Genomic DNA, 17412 nt, shown 5'->3' with positions numbered 1-17412 from the left:
GCTATTCAAGTGTATTTATGTCATCATTGAAGTGATGAATATTAAGGTGATGTTTACAGTCTTGAAAGCGAGTGCCTAGTTTACTACCTTGTCATTTTCTGTCATGATTTGAGGTTTTACTTGACTCTTTTTCTTTCTTTTTACCTTTTTTTTGTTTGTTTTGGATTTTCTTTTGCTATTATCTTTCTTTCCTTTAGAAGAAAATAGTCTGCTGCGTTTTTGCATTTTTCCTAATAGTATGCCAAATTCCATGGCTGCTTTGATTCTAATAATGTATTTCTTCAAATTATAAGGGCTTTTGCAGAAATGTTCACTGCTGATTTGAACTGCAGCAGAAAGTCTTAGGTGAAGGAGGTTATCATATTCTCTTATCTGAGAATGTGTCTGAAGTTAAAATTTGTCTTCCTGTTTTATATTCTTTTCAAATCTCTCCAGAAGAGCAAAGAAATATTTTCCCACACAAGTCTTTGCTTCCCTCTACTTCTTTTTTTTGTTTATTTGTGAAGCTCTGAACCAATATTGTGTTAGCTTCTTGAAGTATTGCATAGCTACACAAATACTCATACACCATATTTTTACACTGATCATAGTTTTGTCAGATTTTACACAAATACTTATTCTCAGACTTGTAAGAAAGAATACCCAGAGAAAGTAACCAGTGGGTGTATAGTTAGATCAGCAGTACACAATTATGGAGGGAGAGGATCATATATCAGAAAAGTCTGTTTATGCTCGTGATCTCACTTTTCAAAAATCTTCTATTAATTTAAAAGTATGCTTAGGTTTTAATTAGTTAATTTCTGAGCAGTACTGCCTTTAATTTGCCTGTTTATGTGTAACCTGTGTGGGATTCTTCGCTGCTTCATGTGAATGATGCTGGGAATATACCTGCATTTTTCATAATTTAGAGGAAAATATGCTGAGGCAGCTGTATTTTTACTTGACAATCCCGAGTGTTCAAGTTTTTTGTTCTTGTGGAAATCTTTTAAATGCCTTTTCTTTAAACCTGTCCTTTTACATCCTTTGGAATGATAAAGTAGAATATATATGTAATTTGGGAATGCAGGCAAAATAAATGTTAGGTCCATAACTGGACCTCTTCATGTAATGTGTTGTCTTGCTGGGCAGCACCTGTATGGAAAAGACAGAGCAGTGTGTTTCAAAAGTGCAACCTTCACTGCACTTATTAACCAGGTGGGCTTGGTTCCCAGTGCAGAACTTGGAGGCCGGCCCTGGGAGCACTTCAGGCACTGATAGTTGGTAACGAATGCAGATACAGAGAAGTGCATGCTTCCTGATCTCTTCTGTATGTTCAGGATCTGAGCTTGTCTGGGGGCCGTCTCTTACCTGCTCACTCTCCCCTTCAGTTGCAGCAGTACCAGTACTACAGTGCGGGCTTGCTCTCTACCTACGACCCCTACTACGAGCAGCAGCGCCACCTGCTAGGGCCCAAGAAAAAGAAGTTTAAAGAAGAGAAGAAAATAAAAGGTAAAGTCACTGACCTCATGCTTTTAAATGGCTGCTGTGGTTTAACTTCTGTCTTATGTTATTTCCTTTGATTAAACATAAATGTTCAAAACTTGTGGGTTTTGCAGGAAAATACCAAGTTCTGGCAACGAAAAATGTCTTCAGAAAATATTGTGCTTTATTGTCTGGCTTCTAGAAAGCTAGGGTGGAAAAAAGGTGTGTGATTGGAGAGTTCATGGCTTAAGATTTTCTTTGTGGACCTTATTCAGCGGTTTGGAATTCATATACATTGTTTCATATCATGGTCCATTTATTCAAGAGTATTTTGAAAACAAAACAGGTCCTTGAAAAGTTTAAGAGCTTATCCAGTACCTGCTGCAGTTATTCCTCAATATGTAGTTTTAGTGATCAGGAAGTTACAGGGGGTGAGTGTTTTCTGGAAAACAGAGGGAACTCGGAGTTGATGTTTGATGTCAGTTGCAATAGAATTACATCTCTGACATAACAGCTGGAGTTTCTGGGATGCACATTTGCCAGGAAGTACAGTTTCCTTTCTTGTTTGGGCTGGCAGTAGTGGTAAATCTGTAAGGAAACAGAAAAGGCTATGAGCTGTCAGTGTGTAAGATGAGCTGTCTTAGTCTAGATACTTAAGCTTGAGCTGTGTTTTAAAGGGGTTATTTCAGGCTGGCTTCCGTTCTTTTTGCAAGTTCCTTTAACTGTGGTGTTTTTTTTCTCCATTAATCTTGCAGCATCCATAATTTTGTATACTCACAGTGAACATATTTAATATCTGATACCGGTGTCAGTTTCCTTTGAAAGCTGGTATGACATGACGATGTGCCAGTCTCTTTCAATGCAGTCTTCTCTTTGCTGAGAAGTTTGCTTTGAGGCTTGTTGTACCAAATGATAATGTTGTCACCTTTAAAAGTCTTACCTTTATGTATCTCTAAGTAGAATTTTGCTGCAAAGCAAGAAACATGCACCAAGTCCGAGGCATTTTAATTCTCAAGGCATGTTTCCCTGGGTGGAAGTAATTGCATTTCACCCCTCTATTAAACAGAAAAATCTTTTCATTGTAAAGTACTGAGGAAATATCTAATAGTATAAATTAATTGTACCAGAATTGGGAAACATGGATAAGTGTTGCTTTTTTGTTGGTTCCATGTATAAATTGACTAGGAGAATTTACTCAGGAAAGGTGTCTGATTAAACGTGCCCCAAAAATAGAAATGTGTTTTTATGATTGTTGTTGCCATGCAGGCAAGTTGAAAAAAGTGAAGAAAAAGAGGAGACGGGATGAAGAACTCTCTTCAGAGGAGTCACCACGACGCCACCACCACCAGACCAAAGTTTTTGCCAAGTTTTCCCACGATACACCACCACCTGGGTCCAAGAAAAAGCATTTGTCTATCGAGCAACTTAATGCACGTCGGCGCAAAGTGTGGCTTAGCATTGTTAAGAAGGAGTTGCCAAAGGTGAGCTTGGCTAATGGCAGTAGATCAGTGATGATACAAGAAAGTGAGATAGAAAGTTAATTTAGTGTGGGACTTGACACTTAGAAAAACAGAGTAAAGTAATACCTGATTTTATTGGTCGTTAATGACCTAACTGGAATTCTGAAATCCGTAAGAAACAAGTAGTTGAAATATCCCCAGTGGTACCTGAACGGATCATGCAGTGCTTTGGCGTGGCTGTTCAACCCTCTGCAATGAAAAGTGCAGTATGCTCTAGCAGGTACTCACACTGATCTGCAGGATGGCAGTGCAGAGCAAACCACGATCTAGGTTTACAGTAGAGTTCAGAAAAGGAGTGTTTCAGTCACAGCACCTGTGTTTTTCAAACCTTACCTCAGAAGCAGGTTAGGGAAGAGTGTTTGTATCCTTTACAGTGCAAGCGTCAGGCACCTTTGAAACAGAAGGCTGAGTTCACTGTTGTGGTTTTCTGAGATGGTCAGAGTGAACCTTGCAGCCTGCTTTTTGAAGCTCACAGTTAGCAGACTTTGAATTCTATGAAGTTACAAGTCATGACTGTATCATCCTTTATGGACTTAAATGCCAAACAAAGGATATGTGCAGTGAGGGAGACCATATTTTTCCAAAAGATGAATTTTGATCATGTGAAGAACATAGGATCTACAGGAATTCTTAACATCTTTAGATAACCGTGGAAAATACTGTTTGCCTCAGTGATGAAAATTGAATAGGAGACATCTGCTTTGCAACAGTAGTAATTAAAGAAATGACTGTGAAAAAGGAGGTGTTTTGCATGCTTCCTTCAGGATTTGGAATGTATTTATGTATGCCTTCAGTAATTTTGGGATGAAAAGCTGTTTCAGTCAAAATGAAGAATACTTACAGTACCTATTCTCAATTATACGGTAGAGTGCATGACTGAAGTTGGTACATGTACCTGCTGAAGACGAGATAGTGATTTTTTTTTAAAATACTGTGAAGCCATTACCCTTTAACTAATTTACAGGTTATGCTCTTTTACAGGCATACAAACAGAAAGCTTCAGCCCGTAACCTCTTCCTAACCAACAGCAAAAAGGTAGGTGGTGTTTAGTTTCATACTGTTCCTTGTACTGGATGTAATAAGCAAACTGTAACCTCTCTATGTTTCTTCTTTTTCTTACAATGCTGACTATACTAGCAGGGCAGTATAGGAGAAAGCACTGTATACAAGTAATTGTGATTTATTATAAGGCTTTTCATTTTTTAGTTGTGTTGTTTTGTCTTGTTTCATAAGCAATAGATGAAACAAGCAGCATGAGTTCCTTTCATGAGATCTTTCTGGCTTTTGAAAGATTTAATTTGTACATATTAAATTTACGTACTAATCTTTGATACTGTACATTAGTGGCTTTGGTACACTTTGACTTTTGAGTTGCCCATCTATCCACTACTTATAACTTGCTGGTTTTAAGCATTCTGGTTGAAATCAAAGGGGCACTTGGAATATTAACTGTTTTAATTTAGATAAATAGGTAGAGGACCCGAGATGAAAAATAGAGCAGTTTTCAGCATAAGTGATTGCGAAAGCAATCCATCTTCTCATCAGAGTCTTCTCTGAGAATCGGCATTGTTTCTACCTAGAGAACTTTGCTTACAAACACTGGGTAATGGCTTTCTGAGCACTTTTCAAGGGTTATGCTCAAGTGTCTGATTCATTTGTATGACTAATGATGAAAAGGTAATCAAGAATATGACTGAGAATGGTTAGAGACAAGGTGATGTAGGACATATCCTGTTCTGTATATACGTTATCGAGAAAGGGAGAATTTTCTATGTAAGGGATGCAGAAAATGGGACTTGCTTGTATGTTTAGGAAACTTGGCCAGTAGAATTTACATTTTTTAAAGTTCCACTTTTTATTTTGCCTTCATTTTGTTTTATCATTTGAAATCTGTATGTTAGAATTGTTGTGCAGACTTTAGTGGAAGGAAAAACTGCCACAAAAACCCAGCTATTTTGTTGTTATTATAATGGCATCAAATTATTTCTACTTGAACAAAAATATTACGTTTTCTTATGCTTCATAAAACAGTAGCAAAACTGTAGAATGCTCCCTCACTTTTCTGTGTATTAAAGTGAACAGGACTGTGTTCTACCAATACTGCTATTGCAGTATTCTTAACTATATTCTTATTGAAAAGTGAAAAAATTAACCCCAGAAAAGTGTCAATAAAGAGGTGAGTAAGAGCTGTAGGTAAGCCTTGAATTTGGTTCTTCTGAGTCCCTTTCAAGGACCTATCCATCAGATCAGTCTTTTAAGTATTATGCCATGCTGAAACTGTCTTCAGATTTTGTCTTCTCTGCCATCTCAGAAATTTTTTTGGAAGATTGCATTCTCTCATGCCATTTCAGAAGCATTGCTGCTGAGTAAAGTATCACAGTTTTATCTCTTTTGAAGTATCAGACTTGGTTATAATTAAATCTGATACTGTTTAGTGCTGACTTTCTTTACAATCTGCCCATTTTACCACTGTTCCCAAATCTTATTTCCTTCTAGCTGGCTCACCAGTGCATGAGGGAGGTCCGTAGAGCTGCTATCCAAGCCCAGAAAAACTGTAAGGAAACTCTACCACGAGCACGTCGTCTCACCAAGGAGATGCTTCTCTATTGGAAAAAGTATGAAAAGGTGGAAAAAGAGCATCGGAAACGAGCTGAGAAGGAGGCTCTGGAGCAACGCAAGCTGGATGAGGAGATGAGAGAGGTACAGCAAAATCACAGGTTGCTGATACTTAATGTGCTGTGGAGACACAGAAGTGACTGGATAATTTCTAAATCCAAGCCATGAAATTCAATTATATCTTCTGTTTTGGTGCTATTCCACATATTTCTTCTGCTGTCTTATTTTTATTTACGTAATTATTCTAATGTTAGCAAGCGGTGATTAAAAACCCTTCGAATTGCATAAGTTCTTTATAATTGAGTGAAATTGAGGAAGGAATCAGAGAAGCTGTGCATGTCTCACAGACATACAAAGCTCAGTGTTAGTAAGGGCCAGCATTTTGTAATGGTTTGTACATCTTTCTAGATCCAGAAGGGAAGACACTTTTTCATTGACATTGAATTTTTTTGTCATGTTATTTTTTTTTTCCCCTGATGCTGTAAGATGATTCTGTCATTTATGTACGGGACGCAGAATTTTTCTGTGCTTGCTTTTTTGTTGGTCAACTGACAACTTCTTGAACTCTATTACAGAGTAAAAGGGATTGAATTCAAGAGAGTTGCCTTGTTAAAGCTCTCTAGTGAAACTATGGTTGTTATTTTAGAGATGTATACCTTATATGAGGAAAGGCTGAATCTTAAAACTAAATATAAGGCATTATAATGCTTACATTAGACTTGTGTTTGTTGTGTTTCTCTCATTCTTGCAAATTCATTAACAATTCATTAACATTCTCTCATTCTTGCAAATTCATTAACAATTTTTCTGCTTAGATAAATAGACAAATTTTAACTTTTGCATTTTTTGCCAAAGCCTAAGGAGGAACAGAGCTTCTGCAATGACTTGCTGAATGCTGAGTAATGATAATATCTCAACTGTGTTACCTATTGATGTACTCATGTGTACTACCATAATTCCCTCTACTAATAAGTAACAGAATGTGGGAATGAGGTCCCCATGAGAGCATTTCTTAACTGCTGAGTTCCTTTACTATAGACCACTAAAGTTGTGCTATTTTTTGTTGATGTTTTAATTTTTCAGTGTAAACAAAACTTTTTAAACTTTCTTTTATTAGATTGTGGTGGTTTTATCATGATTACTGAATTTTAAAAAAATTCATTTACAACATTTTTATGTTTTTGTATAGATATTTATGGAGTTGGTCAGTGTTCTTATGTGCAACTAATGTAGCACTTCACAAGGTGTGCTTAACATAATCTAGATAGATTGGTTGTTGATACATTGTTAAATGATTTTTTTTTGTTGTTGTTTAATTATATTTTTAACATTGAGCTCCTGTCCTGTCTCTTTTTCCCCTTCTTTTGTTTTTGGTAAATGCTCTTCTCTTAGGCTAAGAGACAGCAGCGAAAACTGAACTTTCTGATCACACAAACTGAATTATATGCTCATTTTATGAGTCGTAAACGAGATATTGGCCATGATGGGATACAGGAGGAAATCCTGCGCAAACTGGAAGACAGCTCTACCCAAAGGCAGATTGATATTGGTGGAGGAGTGGTGGTCAACATCACACAAGAAGATTATGGTAAGTGATTCATCTACAGCCCTTTCCTTGCACTCTTTTGAAATTTACTGTACTGTGTTATTGTGCTAACATAACAATTTCAAGCACAACCTCCTTCTCTGCAAGAAGGACTGCTGCAGTTATTGGAATTTATCTTTGTGTTTGGGTGGTTACTGATGCAGAGCTCTAATATGGGTATGGTATTTTCAGATAGCAACTATTACAAGGCCCAAGCTCTGAAGAATGCTGAGGATGCTTACCAGATTCATCAAGCCCGGGTATGTATTTTTTTGATCCATGAAGTAGAAGAGCAAGCAAAGTAATTAGCAGAGGCCACAGTACCAGGATCTTTCATAACAGCCAAGTCAAATAGGTTAATCCAGGGACCAGATTTGAATTTAATTCCGTTGACACATTTTGTGTTAAACAAATAGAAAACCAGAGTATAAGGATTTGGACTGTAGGAACAGGCTCATTTTCTCTTAATTTCTGGTGAGTACCGTGTCTTAATGTGAATTGTAAAGCCTTTTACACTAGAGTTTCTTGATAAGTTAATATATTCACCATCTTATTCATTACCTTCCTTTTCCTGTTCAGACCAGATCATTTGATGAAGATGCAAAGGAGAGCCGGGCAGCTGCTTTACGGGCTGCTAACAAGTCCGGGACTGGGTTTGGAGAGAGCTACAGTTTAGCAAACCCATCTATCCGAGCAGGAGAAGATATTCCACAGCCTACCATTTTCAATGGAAAACTAAAAGGTTACCAACTGAAAGGCATGAATTGGCTGGCCAACCTATATGAGCAGGTATATTAGTACATCTTGCAAATTTTTATAACTTCTGGGATTATTTAAGTCATTAGAATAAAGTTGGCCAAAATAATCTACTGTTTTTAAAAATAGACTGTGTATAGTTGATCTTTAACATATTTGGAAGAAAGAAAAGTACTAGGTAGGCCACATACCAGTGTTCTTTATTATTTAGAACATAACAGCTTTGAAGAGGGCTTTGAGTTCAGTATTCTTTGTGTGGTTTATACAACTGTTTATCACTTACATCATACATGGAGGAGACTTTTCCTGCTTGGAGCTGCATACTGTTTCAGGCTTGGGTCAGCAGATAAATTGCAGGCAGTCTTGTCCTTGTGAGTGTGCCCAGGTCACAGTGGGATCATGAAGTGCAGAGAGGCTTACGGGAAAAATTCGATTGAGAGATGAATGAAATACAGTTGAGATCTCAGGAGCAGATGCAAGAGATTATGAAGTTTCAGAGTTGTTACAGTGCGGCTGTTCCCTCTCAATTCAGTAACAACTGTTCTGCCAGTTCTTTGTAGATTAAAAAGTAGTAAAGCGAAGGTGTTAATTAATGGATCTTTTCCAGGGCATCAATGGAATCTTGGCAGATGAAATGGGTCTGGGTAAAACAGTACAAAGTATTGCTCTCCTTGCACATCTGGCTGAGGTAGGTGGATTATATCTTGTTCCTGGGTAGTATGCTTGATAGAAGATGCATAATTTTCTCATGTTGGAAATGAATTTTGGTTTATGAACCTTAAATGTCTTAAAGGGTATGTTATACATTATTGTTATGTGGAGCCATTGAAATAGTTATAAATATGTATGTATGTCAGTTTTTATTTATATAGAGTTTTCATTTATTCACAGAGTAAAATCTTCTCACTTGCACTGAGTATAAAAGCCTCAGGAGAGAACAAGCTGCACACGTGATGGTTCACTGAGTTTTACAGATCAAAGTGCTCGGTTCTGAGCTTCATGGCAATTAGCATTAATTTCCATATTCCAGTGGGGTTTTTTAGGAAGCATAGTGATTCTTCTGTGCCGGGGCAGACAAACAAAACAGAATTAGCAACAGAAGCTTACTTCTTAATGCAGAAATAGATACATTTATTTTAAAAAATAATGGTCTTGACTGCAATCCAGTCACTTGCCCTAAATATGAGATATGAATGAAGTGATACTAGAAGCAAAATTAGCTGCACTAGTGACCAAGTGACAATTGTGTGCATTTTTTTATGTTCCTGGTACTGTTGGCCAAAATACTGTAAAGGTGTGCAGAGCTGAAGATTCTTGAGCTCATGGGAGGAATAACAAGATAAGCTTGTCTTCCCGTGACACTGCACCTTGAGGTTTTTGGAAGGTTACACAGGGCTTTATTCTTCTGCCTCTCCCTTATGAGGGCCAGCTTGTAACTGCTCATATATTAATGGATCAACTCAGTTTTTCACCAGAGAGCACTGTAATTTGTGATGTGGCAGAGCAAAGTTTTTCAACGTGATCTCAAGTTCTTTTCAAAATGACAGGGGCTGTTAGTAACGTGCAGGTGGCAACTCTCAGAAACAAAGGAGTTTGTTCTGGGAAGAACTTTGCTGTTATGAAATAAGTTTTGGTTAAACATTAGATCTGCTCTGTTTGATTTTGTATCACCCTGTTGTGCTGGTAGTTTTGCTATTTTGCATACAGTTTCCTCTCATGTAGCCACTGTCATTTAGTAGATTTAAAGCCATACCAAACCATCTCTTTATCACCTCCCTTCAATTTTTTTTTTAATTTAGTTTTTTATGTGTGTTTTCCAGAGAGAGAACATCTGGGGACCTTTTTTAATAATTTCACCTGCCTCTACTCTGAACAACTGGCACCAGGAGTTTGCCAGATTTGTACCTAAATTTAAGGTAATAAGCATGTCCAAGAAAGTTCTTTCTGTTTCCTCAAGAGCAAACCATTTTGTTCTCCTGAGTTCTGTGTCACATCTGAGTGATTACTGAATATGAAACTCTGTAATGAGCCTGTTTCTGGTATTTTTTTTCTATCATCCTGTTTTTTTTCTGAAGTGTTTAGTTATTTAGGGCTTAAAAATATTCTGACTTTATTCACATAGTTTTCATTTTGCATCGACTTAAAGACACCTCAGTAAGGAACTGTAGTAGGTCAGCAAATGGATGCATAATTTTAATGTGTGGGCCTGGCAGCAGAACCAAGAATTATATACCAAGTTTTATGTATGTCTTTGGGGTTAGAGTTGTGTTTTCAGTCATTCATATGAATTTGAGTCAGATAAAGATTGTATGTGAACAAACACTGAACAGATAAGAGGGAAACAAAATGCAGTTATAACAGAAGAACTATGGACATGTAGTTAATAATCAAGAAAAAGCAGAGAAGTGAAGTGCAAATAGATAATAACAAAAAGATTGAAAGAAAACAAATTGAGTTTTTCAGGAATATTGTGAATGTGAAAACATAGTAAACAGTAAATTAGAAAGCAAGGAACTATCAGTTACTGAAAAACAAGCTGCTTACCTGTCCCCCAGTGGAAAACATTGGAGTGTTGCAAAGGAAAATTTGAAATGAGATGTGTACTACTAAAACAGTGTTGTAACTTCGGAATTCAGGATGGACAGTGTCAGAAGCTTGCAGTTACATCTGCAAAGAGGAACAGATCATAATTTGAGTATTTGGGTTGTTAACATAATAACCTTTGATATAAAGAAGTATTGGTTGGGTTTTTTTGAAACATCAGATTTTCCTTTTTACAGAAAACAGTAGAAGACACCTAGTTGTGAGTAAGCAGTGTACCAGTAACATCAGGCTAATGGTTGGAATGTCTTGGCTACTTAAAAAAGCATGAGGAAAAAAACTTTGAATGTATTACTATAAGTGATACTTGCCTTTTGATCTGGGGCAGAGCCAAATTAAAGGACTTAGCTTTTACCAAATAGCTTGCTTTGGAGATCCTGATGAGACTATACATTGGTTGTGGTGTTGTTCAGTTTGAGGTATCTGTATGAGGAGAAGTTGTGCTAGAGCATGGCTCAGTACTGGATTATTCAGTGACTTGTATTTTACGATAAATTGGCATTACCGAGCCTTTAAAGCAACTAATGAAGAAATTCAAACACTTGTGTTATTGAGGAGGTATTCAAAAGGATAAAAAAGCCAACACAACCTAAAAATAATCCATTCATGTCTTTTCATAGCCCAAAATAATAGGGGCTCTTGATTAAAAAACTTGAGAGCTATTGGCCATTCTGTCTGCTTTGTCTCACTTCCTTTGATCTATTCATTGTATAGAATAGGCAAGCAACTGTTTATGCTTTCTCCTTCTCAGGAATGAAATATAGCAAATGTTTGAAAAATGCAGTCAGGATGCTTGTGAAAAGATAGTTTTCTCTTTTTTGACTTAAACACCAAACTGTTTATATCATTGTATAGCTGTTCTTTGACATGCTGATCTTATTGCATGCTGATGTTTACCTCATCCATGGAACAAAATGTATTTTAAAAATAAGTTTTCTAAACTTACTGTCACATGTTTACAACTTCAATCAATCTTTTTTTCTACCAGTTTTATTTCTTCCTCTAATCATACAGAAGTGTGCAGTCAGTTCTGCTTGTAGTAAATCACAGTGAATTTATGTCCATGGCAGAATATGTAAACTAAAAGACAAATCGCTTTTTGATCAGTCTGGTTGTTTTACAAACAGAACAGTAGGAAGAATATTCAATTAAAGGCTTTTGGAACCTGTTAGTTGAAGTTGTAAGACTTGTCACCACCTCAGAAAGCAGCATTCTTCCTCCTGCCAAACCTCCCAGTCTTAGCTGACTGTAAGTCTTTCCACCAGGCAGGAGGTGGCAGTACGGTGTTGTTAACCAGTGGCAGGAGTCAGTGCTGTGCAAAGGTCTGAGTAATAGGACCCATGCAATTTTGAACTGTAGATAGTTTAACAGGTTTTTCTGGCAGTAGTGCTTGCTTTTAAAATTCTGATATTAAATATATCCAGGCCAGACATTTTAAATTCATGGCAGGTTTTTGGGGTCAGTTCTGAAATAGAAAACCAGCAGGACCATGGAGGTTGCTAAACAGGCGACAAGCCTTCTACTCCTCTAGCTTTAACTCTAGCAGTTGAGTGCAGACCTCGTTCTGCCATAAGCAAAGTATCATTTTTAATTTTTAGAAAAACCTGACTAGAAGGTTTGTGCTAAATGCTAATGGGCATTTTTAGATTCTCAGCATAACTTGATCAGGCCAAGTTGCTTGATGCCTTTTCCTGGAATGCCCTTTTTAAAAGTATTTTTAAATGCTTTCTGATTTTTCTCGATGGTAAAAAGATGATTTCACTTTTTGTTGTTTTGGAGAAAGAAGTATGTAATTTTGTAGACTACAAACTATAAAATTCCAGAGCTGGTGTCATTATTTGAAAATAATGTCTTTCTATTTTTTTTACTGTTTCAGGTGCTACCTTATTGGGGAAATCCCCATGATAGAAAGGTGATCAGAAAGTTCTGGAGTCAGGTAATACCAGCATGAACATGTACTTTGACTGTCTTTCTCTGTGTAGAGTAAACCAGAAACTGTTGATACGCATCACCAAACTAAACTAATGTGTAGATGCGGAGTTTCTTAATTCCTGTAGTAGCATTTTCATTAAGATAATGAGGTGGAAGACTTCTCTTGCCCTGAAAAGCAATACTGTGCAGGGCAATTCAATGTGCTGTGGGGTTCAGATGAAGAACTAGAGCTCTGTAAATAAAGCAGGAAGTTTCAGTGTCAAGGACTGTTTATTCTGTTTGAGTAACCTAGCTCGGGGTGCCCCAATGCAGAATCCCTGCAGTTCTGTCAAGATTGTTCCTTATTTAACAATAGCATTTTGTAGGGTTCAGTACCCAGGTCTTGTCTTGCATGTTAAGAAGTGTCTGAAATTGTTCAAAGGCTGAAGTCCAGGTCCACTAGTTGAGTAACTGTAATGTAATTAATTTTACAAGTCAGCTGTGGAAAATGCAATAGTAATGAGAAGATTGTAAAACAGAAGTCTGAAATTATACCTCTTGACAATGTACTTACATTATGTGGACGTTGTTTCTCCTTTTGTGGTTGTAGAAGACATTGTATACTCAGGATGCTCCTTTCCACGTGGTAATTACCAGTTACCAACTGGTAGTGCAGGATGTGAAGTATTTCCAGCGAGTGAAGTGGCAGTATATGGTGTTGGATGAAGCACAAGCACTCAAGAGTAGCTCCAGGTAATAGACTAACTGGAAACAAAATCTTTTTGGTGGATCAGCCTCTCTGAAGAGTATCGAGAAAGCATCAAGAGAACATAAATTGATAGAAGTTAAAATTGACACACATAAGATCCCTTAAGTATCTAACCTAGTTAAATATCTATATAACTCTCTGACACTGGATAGATCCATTAGGTTTTTTGCATTTAGATTTTCCAAATATGTAAAATGTAATTAAAAGGTAGCTCTGGAGCAGAAATTTGTATGGAGCACAGGACAGTTAAACAAAACAGTGTGAAATGCTGTTCACTTTCCCTTCTAACTACTCACAGAATTCTGCCTAGTGAATGGTCTGTAGTCTTTAGCTTATATTGCTTATATTGGCTCCATTAAATGCATTATTTTGATCCTTATTCAATGGCACTTCCAGACATGAATGAAGGTCAGAACCCTGCAAGTACTGTTGGCTGCAGTAAAGCCCAAGCTGTGTTATGAGACTCTATGCCAGAAAATTTTCTGTTTGTTTTCAAGTAATGGATTTGTCCGTCTTTATTTCTGTAATTGCTTTCCCATAACCTTTGTCCAAGTTGCCACTGCACACAGTAAGTTGAGGACTGCTTTAGATGCAGTCTCATTCTGACCAAAGTTTGTCTCTTCAGCATTCTTGGGGAACCACCCCTCGAAGAGGATTTTAATGTATAGCTCAGCACTCCTGCCACAGTAGCCTATGTGCTTCCTCTTGTACAGTGTGAAAAATACACGACATTCTGATTCAAAGTACCTGTCTCTTTTGGAAAGTTATTTATTCTGATCATGAGACTTTATTAGTAAGCATTTGTTTTAAAAATGAGTAAAAAAGATAGTTAGAAAAATAAAATAAATTACACTATTTTAATTTTTTTTTTAGTTGGAAAAAGGCTATTTCTTCCTGTAGTTGTCTTTTGAAAGACTGGGGAGCAGCTGTAGTAATTTTTCTAGTGACTTCCAAAGATCATTTGGGAAACTCACTGGAAACAATTTGCCTTAAAATACCTTATGTTTCATGTCATTCTACAGTTTTCTCTAGAAATTATTTTTCTTGCTTTTATTCATCAGTGTTCGTTGGAAGATCCTACTACAGTTCCAGTGTCGAAACAGGTTGTTGTTGACTGGGACCCCAATCCAGAACACAATGGCTGAGGTATTTGGGAGCTCATAAGAGTGGCTTTTTCTTTACAACAATAATATATACTAAATATATGTAAATATGGAAAAAGAGAAATGTGCTATATTTGTGTGGTTGTGGGATCATACTTGTAGCAAACCACTGTCAAACAAAGATGGGATCAGCCCTGGGAGGGAAAACTAAGGAAACTTGCCACGCATTTAAATAAAACCAAAGATATTTGAGGTAATACTTAGATTGCAGGATGAAATCTAGTGCTAGTGGCTTTTCCTTTTGTTGGCTGAGGTAATTAGACTGTGTTTGTCACTGCTTTCTAATGGGGTTTGGTTAAGTTGATACCTGTGGCATTGTGGGGGGAGGCAGGAAGAGAATGCAGCTGGGGTTTTGTTTAATTTTGCCATGTCTCATGATCTAGTGAAGTGATTTTTCTTATAAAGAGCTGCAAGATTTTGGGATCCCCAATTACCTTGCCCACAGTAGGATGACTTTTGCTAATCTGGTGTTTTCTCCTCTCCTTTTAGCTGTGGGCCCTGCTGCATTTTATCATGCCAACACTGTTTGATTCCCATGAAGAGTTCAATGAATGGTTTTCTAAGGACATAGAGAGCCATGCAGAGAACAAATCTGCTATTGATGAGAGTGAGTGCAGTGTGTAACTGCTATAATTTTTGTGTTAAGAATCTCTTGCCTTTTCAAACTAATAATGGCTAAATTTTCTATGAGATGTAGCATCTAAAACAGAGGATGCATAATAAGATTGGAACATTACTGGATTGCTGTTGATAGTTTATATTGAAGTTTCTGTTTCTGACTGTAATATAGCATGTGTAATGAATAGAAAAACAGCGTAGCACAGCACTCATTTAAAAAAGAAAACTCAACAGAGAAATAACTCTGTGTTGTAAGAACTCACATGGGGGGAGATGGCTGAGCAGTTAGGGACTTAATTTGTCATAATACACCATATAATTTTCTTTTGGATGAAGTAATTGTTTTTTCTTTCCCCTTCCCTTTATTTCAGACCAGCTATCCCGCTTGCACATGATCCTGAAGCCTTTCATGTTGAGAAGAATCAAGAAGGATGTGGAAAATGAACTGTCAGATAAGGTGAGAAAACGTATTTGTCTGGAATGGGTATTACAGCTCTATTGTCATAGCTCTGTTCTCTGATTTGGTTTTTGCAAACTTGTTTGTCAGTCTGCGTACCTGAAATTTGACTGTAGACTTCTCTTCAACCTTCACCTTCTTGCACCACATCCCAGCAATGTCATTAGATGTGAATATAACTGAAGAACTTCTAATTAACAAATATTTTTCTTGGGAAAGCATTTTGTTACCAGTTAAAAATTAAATATCTTCAGTCCTGGTCAAGTTGACAGAAGTATCTCTAATGGCAGTGAAGGAGATTGATACATCAATTACTAGGTGATAAACATTTCCAGTTGCCTTTGTAAATGATTTGGCATGGATTTAGGATTTTTTTTTTTTGCTTGCCTGTACAGAGAAATACATAGTGGCAGCATCATGCACTTTTCTCTTGCCAGTCTCCTAATTTCACATTGATGTTAGCAATACTAGATGATCTTGTGGTCAACCGTCCCCAGGTTGAGAGACATTGGCTGAGAGACATCTGGTTTGTTCTGATGTGCTTATTAATTTCAGTGGACTTCCCACAGACGCTGTTGTTGTGCAGTGCACCCGTCTCTGCTGACACTCTTTAGCATGGCTCTAAGTGGGGAGCTGTAGAATGGTGGAATTGAAGTCAGATTTTAAACTGATCAGCTGCAGGTGTGATGTCAGCTTCTTAAGAATCTGTCTGTTTACTCAGTTGTGTTCATGTACTTTTAAAGGTCCGTCTCCTACATCATTACACAAGCCTTCCAAAACACACCTATCAGTTAAGTCCTTTCCATGTTAGATCCTGAAATGCACATCTGAATGCAACTGCCTATAAATGTATTTTTTGAGAAAGTTATGTTTTCCTCAATGTGTGTTTCAGCTTCACGTACACTAATGTTTTCATCCTTCATTTTAGAGAAAGAAATGGCTAAATCTTCATTATCACTTTGCAGATTGAAATTCTTATGTACTGCCAGCAGACAAGTCGACAGAAGCTCTTGTACCAAGCTCTGAAAAACAAAATCTCTATTGATGACCTCTTGCAGTCATCGATGGGCACTACTCAGCAAGCACAGACCACCACTAGTAGTCTCATGAATCTAGTCATGCAGTTTAGGAAGGTAAGGCTATTTTAAATAATAATTTTTTTGAAAAGTATGATTGTTGATTAGCATTAAACTAAGGTGTGTCTTCTAGAAAACACCATATTGAAAAAAATCTGGCGTAGGAAGCAATTCAGCTGTGTTTCAGATGCAGTGTAGCACTGATGTTGGGTGAAGAAGAGCTTCAGCCCTGTGATGCATGCATCTGCTAACTGGTTTGGTTACAAAGATTGGTTTGGTTGAATGAAGCCATTCACTTGGCAAAAAGAGACAATAGCTGTTATATGAATAGCAAAAGATATGATGCCATGTTCAGATTTGAGCAGATACACTAAAATAGCCATTCAATATTAAGCAATACTAAAGTTTCACTGATCATTGGTCATGGTCGATTTGCGATGTAGATGCTACATCGGACTAAGTTAATTGCTCCCAGCTTTTGACATGCTCTCTGTCTTACAGGTGTGCAATCACCCAGAGCTGTTTGAGCGACAAGAAACTTGGTCTCCATTTCACATCTCCCTAAAGCCATACCAGATTTCCAAGTTCATCTACCGTCATGGACAGATCAGGGTCTTTAACCACTCACGGGACAGGCAAGTCTATTCCACTTCCTATCCAGTTTAGCATATTTAGTATTATTACTTACACTTAATTTTATAAATGCTAATTATAGCTCCCTTACCTGGTGTACTTAAATGATGTTGGCTGAGCAGTCCATTTCCTTTTAGTCATTCAGCTGTTAAACATCTGATATAGGTGCTCTTTCTTGGTGGAATCCTAATCTCAGAATATCCCTTTGATTGATTAAGAAAGACAGGAAAAGGAATTTAGAGTTGT

General features: G+C 37.2%; 1 protein-coding gene across 1 annotated transcript in view; it reads left to right on the top strand.

Annotated features, from left to right (window-relative positions):
• The window catches only part of INO80 (INO80 complex ATPase subunit), a 64664-nt gene that overhangs the window by 11665 nt on the left and 35587 nt on the right, over positions 1-17412 (top strand). Inside the window, exons 6-21 of the mRNA XM_041395710.1 lie at positions 1368-1488; positions 2728-2942; positions 3963-4016; positions 5478-5681; positions 6990-7185; positions 7375-7442; positions 7762-7971; positions 8546-8626; positions 9759-9854; positions 12416-12475; positions 13061-13203; positions 14281-14365; positions 14872-14989; positions 15372-15457; positions 16423-16590; positions 17035-17168. Of these exons, the coding sequence (XP_041251644.1) occupies positions 1368-1488; positions 2728-2942; positions 3963-4016; positions 5478-5681; positions 6990-7185; positions 7375-7442; positions 7762-7971; positions 8546-8626; positions 9759-9854; positions 12416-12475; positions 13061-13203; positions 14281-14365; positions 14872-14989; positions 15372-15457; positions 16423-16590; positions 17035-17168 (2039 nt within the window). The remainder of the gene's footprint in view (positions 1-1367; positions 1489-2727; positions 2943-3962; positions 4017-5477; positions 5682-6989; positions 7186-7374; positions 7443-7761; positions 7972-8545; positions 8627-9758; positions 9855-12415; positions 12476-13060; positions 13204-14280; positions 14366-14871; positions 14990-15371; positions 15458-16422; positions 16591-17034; positions 17169-17412) is intronic.

Source organism: Onychostruthus taczanowskii, unplaced genomic scaffold (assembly GCF_017590055.1).
Source record: "Onychostruthus taczanowskii isolate IOZ18803 unplaced genomic scaffold, ASM1759005v1 scaffold1, whole genome shotgun sequence".
NCBI classification, from domain to species: Eukaryota; Metazoa; Chordata; class Aves; order Passeriformes; family Passeridae; genus Onychostruthus; species Onychostruthus taczanowskii.
This window is presented reverse-complemented; position numbering and strand designations above follow the sequence as displayed.